Source organism: Motacilla alba, chromosome 9 (genome assembly GCF_015832195.1).
Source record: "Motacilla alba alba isolate MOTALB_02 chromosome 9, Motacilla_alba_V1.0_pri, whole genome shotgun sequence".
Taxonomy (NCBI): Eukaryota; Metazoa; Chordata; class Aves; order Passeriformes; family Motacillidae; genus Motacilla; species Motacilla alba.
The window spans coordinates 712,529-722,104 of record NC_052024.1 but is presented as its reverse complement, the minus strand read 5'-3'; the positions used below and the strand labels follow the sequence as shown (position 1 = coordinate 722,104).

The 9,576-nt window shown below is 47.1% G+C and overlaps 1 protein-coding gene across 1 annotated transcript; it reads left to right on the top strand.

The window, feature by feature from the left end:
* Window positions 1-2,762: 2,762 nt before the first annotated feature.
* On the top strand, window positions 2,763-9,288 carry MRPS22 (mitochondrial ribosomal protein S22). Its single transcript, XM_038146100.1, has 8 exons — window positions 2,763-2,879; window positions 3,119-3,279; window positions 4,024-4,188; window positions 5,927-6,070; window positions 6,529-6,612; window positions 7,559-7,704; window positions 8,756-8,864; window positions 9,112-9,288. Exons 1-8 carry the CDS (start codon window positions 2,780-2,782, stop codon window positions 9,202-9,204), a joined length of 1,002 nt encoding a protein of 333 aa, XP_038002028.1. The 5' UTR covers window positions 2,763-2,779; the 3' UTR covers window positions 9,205-9,288.
* Window positions 9,289-9,576: the final 288 nt, after the last annotated feature.

Genomic DNA, 9,576 nt, shown 5'->3' with positions numbered 1-9,576 from the left:
TTATATAGACACTTTCCCTGCAGAATCCACACTTGGATCACTGATGGGTTTCACTGGGGACATCCACCCATCATCAGATGGTTGTAATTTTCCAACAGCCAACTGTCCAGGGATGCATTGAAAATAAAAACAAAAGCTCAGAAAACTTCTTTATTTCATTATTGATTTTTACACCACTGATTCTTCAAGCTGGTGTTACATTTTCAACTACATCAAAATAAAATATCCTACTTAAAGCTGTTACTTCAGTACAAATTTAATCCACAATAAAATATAACCAACCTACCCATTATAAACGATCCACTTTATAATTATGTTAACCTGCTGTACTTCCATCTACAGTTAGTTAATATTTCCTTTCATCCCACCAGCCAAAAAGGTTAATCCTCACAGCAGCTGTTACTACTCCAGTACAGACTGAATGTGAATTTAACCTCTCCTGGATATTGCCCAATAAATTCTGTTGTTTTTCTAAGCACTTCTGTGAATTAAAATGGACGTTGGCCTGCCATCCAAACTCATGAACAGGTCTGAAGTGGCTTTTAGGCACGTCGCCAAATAACTTCCCAATTCCCTTATAGGGTATAGCTCTCACTCCAGAGATCTTCCATGCAAGAATTGAGAAACAACACCTTCTCCATTTCATCAAAATGATTTTTCATTTTCTTAGCATTATTTAAATAAATTCTGCACAAAATTACATTAAAATAATATTAAGGGTTTCATTTGCCCTCTGCAGTACCCAGTAATTTCAACTTCGTTGTAGCAAGGCAAATATGAGAAGAACACATCCTCCTGTAACCTTCCCGACAAGGCTAGGATATTGAAAAGCCTGAATAATAAATTCAACCCAGAGCACGTGTTTGGATATAAGGCTGAGAAAAACAGGAATACACCCCAGTACAAAAAAGATAAATTATAAGAAACAATACACTTTTTAAAGCTGATAATTAACTTCATTTTAACTAAAACCAATATATGTTTAAAAGTCTTTATTTTCTCCCAGACTTCAATCATCATTTTCAAAATGACTATAACTTAGATCTGGCAAAGCAATGAACAACCCTCTAAAGTTTAAAACAATTGGAAATCTACAGAGCATAAGCACCTTGCTTGTGTTGCCCCTCCTGGAGACGAACTCTTTCCTGTTTCAATGGGAAGGCAGGAGCCAGCTTGCACTGATGGATGGATTTGATATTCTGGAACTTGAGGCGTTCCCGGCTCTTGGACAGAGACTTGCCTGCTGATAAGAGAATCATAGAATAATCAAGACTGGAAAAGACCTTTAAGATCAAATTCTTTTTCACACCTTCCTAAGCACAGTCTGTAAGACTGAATTTCACAATAGAAGATATACAGACCAACTAGAATAAATAAACATCAGGTCATAATAAACTTGCAACCCCCTGAAGCAGGCCCTGTGTTAAGTCAGTATCCCCTCTTCACAGACATTAGAGCCGATACGTCATAATTATTAAGTATAAAGCTAATTTTGGTTTTATGGTGAAGTGCAGTTATGCATTTTCCTTCCTTTACAGAAGCGTTAAAGCTCCCCAAACATGAGGGCAGCAATTCCTCGCTACTCGCGGCAGTGCAGCCGTGGCCGGGCTGACGAGGCCGCTGCCCCGCACAGTACCGGCGCCTCGGGGCGCCCCGCAGGGCCGGAGTGGCACAGTCAGAGCCACAGTCAGGTGGGCTTTAATGGGCGAATTCCCAGCGTGTTCCGCCCTCTGGGACAGCCTGCCCGGCCGCGGGGCCGGGAGCTGCCTGCCCCTGCCCCGCCGGTGCAGCGCACCCACTGCCGCCCGCAGCCCTCCGGACCCGCGGGTCAACAGCGCTGTAATCCCGCAAGGTGGCCTCAGTTCCACCGTTTCTCCTACTACGGAGACTCCCCGCTGAGGAAGTAAACCCGCAGCCCTGCTCTGTGTGCTGGGCGGCTGAGGGAGCCGGGCACCCGCGCTGAGGAAAGGAGCCCGCAGCCCTGCTCTGTGCCCGGGGTGTCTGAGGGAGCCGGGCACCCCGCCTGAGGAAGGGAGCCCGCAGCCCTGCTCTGTGTGCTGGGCGGCTGAGGGAGCCGGGCACCCCGCCTGAGGAATGGAGCCCGCAGCCCTGCTCTGTGTGCTGAGCGGCTGAGGGAGCCGGGCACCCGAGCTGAGGAAAGGAGCCCGCAGCCCTGCTCTGTGCCCGGGGCGGCTGAGGGAGCCGGGCACCCCGCGTTCCTGCCGGGCTTGTGCCACAGCCGCAGAATGAGCTCCCCGCCCTCTCCAGGCCCTCAGCAGCACTTTAATGGTACAAACGCGCTGGGAGCGCTTGGAGCAGCAACGTTCTTGCCCTTTGCCTCGGGGACAGTGCGAGGGACCGCGTGTCTCCCCCACGCTCAGGGGAGACCTCACAGCACTCTACAGCTTCCTCATGAGGGGCAGGCACTGATCTCTGCTCTCTGGCGACCAGTGACAGGACCCGAGAGAACGGCCTGAAGCTGTGCCAGGGGAGGTTTAGGTTGGATATCACGAAAAGGTTTTGCACCCAGCGTGGCTGGACGCTGGAAGAGGCTCTGCAGGGCAGTGGTCACAGCACCAAGCCTGTCTGAGTTCAAGAAGCATTTGGACAACGCTTTCAGCCACAGGGCGCGACTCTTAGCACAGGGTGCGACTGCTGTGCAGGGCCAGGAGCAGTCGGGCTCTCTGGTCCCGCTGGGTCCCAGCCCGCCGGGGCTGCTCCGCGGCTCCGTGACTGCATTTCCCGGCGCGCCGCGGGGCGGGAAGGGGCGGGAGCGAAGATGGCGGCGCTGGGGGCGCGGGGCTCGGCGGCGCTCCCCGCGCGGCTGCGGGCGCTGTGGGCGCTCCCCGCGCGGCGGGCGCTGGCTTCGGATGCGGGCGGTACGCGAGGGGACCGGGGCACCCCCGGAGCGATCCCGGCTGCCCCGGCCTCGGGGTCCAGCCGCCCCGCGTGTTGGTGTGCGGCTGCGGTCCCCGTGGGGAGGGATGCGGGTCGGGGCGGGTGCGGGGCCGCGGAGGGTCCGGCGGGGCCGGAGGAGCCGTGAGGGCGAGGGGTGTCCCCTCGGTGACCGTGGCCGTCCCCTCAGCCCCCGGGTAACAGCGTGTGCCCTCTCCCGCAGAGGGAAAGGCCGCCCAGCCCAAGCCCGCCTTCACGGACGAAGCGGTTCAGACGCTGCTGTACAAAATGACGGGACTCGACCTGCACAAGGTGTTCCGGCCTGTGAAGAAGGGCCTCAAGCCGCCCAGCTACAAGCTGATGACCGAAGCTCAGCTGGAAGAGGTAGGCTGCTCTGCTTCCTTCGGAAGTAAGTGTTGATTTTAGCAAAATACCTGTAATAGCCCATACTTCTGCCTTCCTTACTGCTGCGTTTGAAAACATTCTGGTTTCTTTTCTTTGTTTCAGATTATTCCCTAAATCAGTGTAAATCAGTGTTTCTTCACTTGCAACAGCTTGGTTTGTGCAGTTTTGTGCGATTTTGATGGAATATGGAAGGAAATCTGATTTTTTTTTTTCTTGAGTGACAGTTTCTCTTTATTAGCCTGTTATGCTTCCTAACTCTGTCAAATACCTTCATATGATGTTTAAGTTTTAGCCCTGGGAGTCCTTGGACTACTTTTTTCCCCCCTCTCTGCTCTGGTCTGATGTCATTCAGGATGACAAAGGGCTTGACTTAAGGCAGTTCTGCTGTAGCCACAATTAAAGCTATATACAAACTGTTGCAATTTTGCTTTGGGGGAAAATGGAAAACATCTGAAATAAACTTGGTGTTTGTAACAGCTTGTCCTTTGTAGTTTTGTAACTTCCTCCAGCATTTTGTCCAGATTTTAGTAGTGGTAAATTGTTTACATGAAATTCACCTACCTAGAGGTGGAATTGGTGTCTCATTTTTTCTCAACTGCAGAATTAAAAAAATAAGCTTCTCTAAATGAAAATATTTGTCCCCATATTGTATGTTATGTTTTCAATGGGATGATATTTTTAATTGTAAAATTAAACTACTTTTTTTTTTCCCCCCCCTACAAGGCCACAAGAAAAGCCATTGAGGAAGCTAAAACAAAACTAATCATGCCCCCTGTTTTGAATGAACGAGAGCCAATTGATGATGTCTTAGCAGAAGACAAAATCCTTGAAGGAACTGAAACTGCAAAATACGTGTTTACAGATTTAAGTTACTCCATTCCACATCGTGTAAGTAACGTGATCAGCATTATTAGTTTGTTCTCAAAATAAGCTTTCATGCAAATGTAGATGGATCAGTTTGCAAAAGGGCTGAGGAGTCAGTCTGGTATAAGGCAGTAGAGAAAAATGTATTTCTAAATACCTGCTTCTAACTGATAATCATAAATTACATTCTGTACTCAAAAGCAGGCATGGGAAAGCTGTGTGGTAGGTAGTTAATTTTTATAAGGAGGTGCTTGTGATATGCTAGGAGTGCTGAGTTCTTCCATGCTCCTAGAATCTTTTTGTAGGATTGGATTCCTTTGTAAGATGGAACCACTCCACACTTACAAAGATCTGGAGGAAAGCTGTGGAAATGATGAATGAGTTCCCAGGAAAGCTGTAAAGAAAAGGAATTGGGGAGTATAAGGATAAAGTTGCCTTTGTGTAATGGAACATCTCAATTGTCTTTAAGTACCAGTAGTAAGCACTCGAGGTTGGGGCACTCGAGGTTCATTCGGGATTCCCAGGCACACGGGGTTCGGGATTCCTGGAGCACTTGAGGTTCGGGACTCCTGGGCACTTGAGGTTTGGGATTGCCGGGGCACACGGGGTTCGGGATTCCCGGGGCACTCGAGGTTCAGGATTCCCAAAGCACACGGGGTTCAGGATTCCCAAAGCACACGGGGTTCGGGATTCCCAAAGCACACGGGGTTCAGGATTCCCAAAGCACACAGGGTTCGGGATTCCCGGGGCACACGGGGTTCAGGATTCCCAAAGCACACGGGGTTCAGGATTCCCGGGGCACACGGGGTTCGGGATTGCCGGGGCACACGGGGTTCGGGATTCCCGGGGCACACGGGGTTCGGGATTCCCAAAGCACACGGGGTTCGGGATTCCCAAAGCACACGGGGTTCGGGATTCCCGGGGCACACGTGGTTCGGGATTCCCGGGGCACACGGGGTTCGGGATTCCCGGGGCACACGGGGTTCGGGATTCCCGGGCACTCGAGCAGACGCTGCTCGGTCCCTCAGGGCTGAGCTCCAGCCGTGCCGCTGAATTGTCCCCGCAGTAAGCGACAGCCTGGCCGTCCTCCCCAGCCCTGTCTTTGACCTGCCTCTGTTGTCACGGGATCTCTGTGCCCCGAAAGAAAACTCCCAAAAACCAGAGGAGTTCCCCCTCCCCGCCATGTCAAGCACCCAGCCATCAGTGCTTCTTACCAACTCCATGGGGAAAAGTTCCACAAGGAACAAGGAAAGAAAAACCCAACCCCCAACAACAATACTGAAAACTTTCCTGTCCAACAAACTTTCCCGTTTGCCACCCTAAAGCAGTTATGCTTGTGAACAGATCCGAGTATATTGTTTAATTTGTTGTATTTTTTGCCTTGCACTTGCTCTTACTTGATTCTTGCCTACCTCTGGAAAAAAGGTACAAAAATGCATGACACTTGCATTCTTAATTTTGTATATGTTATTTAAAGATAAAGTCAGGCTAACTCCCTGTCTGGTGTGAGTCATGTTATCTCTAAACTTCCCAGAGCCATGGCTTTCAGTGTTGGCACATGCACAGTTGTCAGACAGTAAAACTGAGGTGCAAAAGCAGCACTTATTCAGCAGGTAGTAAGGCAGAAATGATAATTAGAAACTGGTGTTATAAGGGTTGACTCTAGGAGTAGAAGGGCTTTGACAAATGAGGGTTTTTTGGATGGTTCTGGCTATGAAGAGAGAAGGCTTTGGACAATGTTTGGTTTTTACCTCATTTGCAGGAACGTTTCATTGTAGTTAGAGAACCAAACGGGGTGTTACGCAAAGCCACCTGGGAGGAACGAGACAGGATGATCCAGATATTCTTCCCAAAGGAAGGGCGCAGGGTGATTCCCCCAACATTATTCAAGGATGAGAACCTTGGGGTAAGCTCTTCTTGGCTTTGAGACTGAGCACCTTTACTTCATTGCAGTCTGCTAGTGAAACTCTGCTCCTTGGGCAGAGTAACTCGGAATAAGCCATTCTGCATGGGTGTGTTTAGCTGCTCGAATTCTGGTTTGAACAACTGCCTTTCATTGTTAAATTAAAATACTTGAAACAAAGTTCCAGCTTAGGGCCTGGTGAATCCCGGGTAGGTGTAAATACTGTGTCATACTAGAAATAATTGTACATTTAATCTGGAAATGTGAACTGGTGTTTCAGAATCAAGAAACATTATATTAATGTCATCAAGGCAGTTGCTGTCCTTCTGTCCATGGTGTCTTTCGATGAAGGGGTTGCTCACTGTGTTGTCCAGAACAGAGTTGTGGCTGCTGTTTTGATTTTGGAGAGTTGGGATGGTGGGATTCCATAATCTACCCCTGGATCCGAACTGTTGTTTCAGACTGTATTTCAGCAAGACCGTCACGAAGACGTCCTGAACATGTGCATTGCTCAGTTTGAGCCAGATTCACCTGACTATATCAGAGTGAGTTCACTTTCCATTTTTCTAGCAAAAAAAAAAATAAATAAATCAACCCTAGTGGAGAATTGTAGGGTTTATTTTGTAAACATAAGTATTTATCTGAGAGCAAAGGTGTTGGTCATATGTGCTCTAATTTCTCCCAGATAGATTGTCCTTGTGATAGATTTTGGGGTTTGTTTTTATGCAGAACAGTAAAACAGGATTTTGCACAAGTAATTTTTACCAGCCTAGAAGGATACTGCACATACCAAAATAGTCTATTCAGGTACTTTTGGTATCAAAGCAGAATTGATGGTAACACTTGTCAGGGGCTCTCAGCAGAGTCTGCTGCTGAAGTCACACTGACTGCTGGCTTGGGAGCTGGCAGGACCAGCTAGGGAGCTGACAAAATGCATTTTAAGAAACAGCACTGTGCACAAAGTATTATTTTTGACAAAGACCAGCTACAAAAATGTATTTCTAGCAGAATAAAATTAGTAGCTACAGCTGCTGGTAAATGTAAGTCTACACTTGCTTTCAAAATGTTTATTTCTCTTTAAACTGTAATGTTCTCAGTGATTTGAGAAACTGTAACTTGTATTAGGTGACTTCAAGTAACTCTTTTTCCTAAGTAAAGTTTCACTTTACTAGAGCTCTTTGCTCTAGGATTTTTCTCCTGAAGGAATAGATGCAGCTTGACAGCAGTGCAGTGAAGATCCAGAGCTTATGTCCCTGTCTCCCCAAAAGTTCAGGAGGGACAGGATTTAGCTTCCTTTCACCATAAGGATGTCTGTGCCTAAGTACCAAGGAGTGGGCTGGCCCAGTGTTACCCTGAATCATAACAGGCACATGGTTCAGCATGTGGCTTACCCCTGCACCTTAGGGAAATGAAAAGGATTGAAAACTCTGAGAGGTACAGGGGAAAGCTTCAGCAGGCTCCAGTTCTGCCATGAAACAAGTGTGTGTGCAGGTTCACCACCGCGCCTACGAGGACATCGAGAAACACGGCAAGTACGACCTGCTGCGCTCCACCAGGCACTTCGGGGGCATGGTGTGGTACCTGCTCAGCAGGAAGAAGACAGATGGCTTACTCATAGACATGATCAACAGAGACCTGTAAGTACAGCCTGGCACTTGGTAATCCTGCCTTGCCTTAGAAAAGAACTGCTGTTTGAGAATAAAAACAGTGTTTCTGTCAGATGTAGGAAAGTTCTCATTTACTGATGTTTTAGGCCAGCTCCCACAGTTAGCTGTGCAGGAGCACCAGTGACAGTCCGTGCAGTTGTAGAGTGTATATAGGTTTCTGCAGAATTTAGCCTTCTGTGGGTTTTGGGTTTTTCTTCTTTCCCATGTAATTGTCAGAACACTTCCAGCTCTGAGCACTTCTGATCTTAAAGCCCGGCGTCTCCATACTGAGCTCAGTCTTGGCTTATAAGGTTGATACGCTCTGGGTTTTAGAGCAATTCCTAAGTAGCTGAAAACGTGCAGATAAGGTTTCATTTTAAATGGGGGAATTTCTATAAAACATGGTGCTAAATTTATTCAGAGTTCCCTGAAGTGAACAATACTCAATAGTTCAAAATGCCGCTAGAGCTGGGAGAAATTTGTACAATTGGAACTCCAGGTTGCAGTGATAGTGGCATTTATTTTCTGCTGTTTCAGTTAGAAACATAGAACAGGTGATCAGATCTTGCTTTTTAACCTGAGCATATGGAGAAATCAGGAAGGTTCCTGGTTTAGAATCGGATTGGTAAAAGGAAAATTCATGTATCCGGCCCATTTAAACAAGCAGAGTTTGGAATGTCTTTTCCTGCCACACATTTCAGTAGCTTTAAACTCAGCTGAGAGCTCTGTGTCACAGGATTTCTAATGCTACTTCTGTAAAACATACTGGTCATTGCAGTCTGTGTTAGAAAGTTCCACTAAGCACTCATTATTGGTAATTAATCGTATTTTCAGAGGGATTCAGCTGTATTACTGCTGAGCAGGCCAGCAGGCTTCAGCTGCATGAGGGATAGATGTAGGTAGTTGCTTGTGTATTCCAGGGACTGGATACTCAGTGGAACCAGCAGTTTGACAGCCTGTGCTGTGCAAAGTACATCACCAAATACACTCTCTGTAAGTATTCTGAGAGAGGAATTGCTAAAATGAGCCTTTGTTTGTTTAGGCTGGACGATGCTACAAGTTTAATTACGCTGTATCATATGCTTCACCCTGAATGTCAGTCAGCGAAGGAAGCTAAAGAACAGAAACTTCAAGGAGTTGATCTGATCAAGGTAAGCTTCTCTGCTTCTTCGTAACCTGCAGAAGAAGAGCTTTTAACCAGCAGAACCCCACTGAGTAGTTAAATTTCTCCTTACCTTAGGAGGCAGATGCTTAACCAGAACTGGTGTACATGCCACACTGGGGTTTTTGTTAAACTCTATACCTGCAGCTGCACCAGTACGGCAGTTGTGGCTGGCTGATCTGCCACTGGCATGATGACTCTGTGTTACATTAACCTCTCTCCTGCCATGGCTGCAGGTATTTGTGAAAACTGAATCCCAGAGAGAAGGTTACATCCAGCTGGCCCTGCAGGCTTATGAAGAAGCAATGGCTACTTCTTCAGCATCATGAAGTAAACCTCAGCTCATCAGAAGTTTTAAGTCTGTTTGTAAACATTTTCTGTACAGGATCCCACAATAAATACTTGAAAATGGATTTTTGTTTACTGAAATACATGTGAATCACTACAGCAGTTTGTTTTGAAAAGTTCTATAAGATAATTTAGAGCAGCCCTCATGATTTGTTTTCACTGACACTGTACCCTGAGTTCAATTTTTTTATTGTTGCATCTTGAATGTAAGGAATTGCCCACAATTTATTTTAGTTCTTGAGGTAAGTGCAGGGTCTGGACAGCTTCCTTTACGAAAGGGTGTAACAAACACCCCTTCTAACCCTTAAGCTGTATCACTGCTCTGAGCTGGAAGTGGTGCCTGAAAGAGTAAC

Excerpts from the sequence above, each read along its gene's own strand:
- MRPS22 (XM_038146100.1), top strand. The coding sequence starts at position 2,780 with ATGGCGGCGCTGGGGGCGCGGGGCTCGGCGGCGCTCCCCGCGCGGCTG. Across the intron at positions 6,071-6,528 it reads TCAAGGATGAGAACCTTGGG|ACTGTATTTCAGCAAGACCG; the intron begins GTAAGCTCTTCT and ends CTGTTGTTTCAG. Across the intron at positions 7,705-8,755 it reads GACATGATCAACAGAGACCT|GCTGGACGATGCTACAAGTT; the intron begins GTAAGTACAGCC and ends TTGTTTGTTTAG.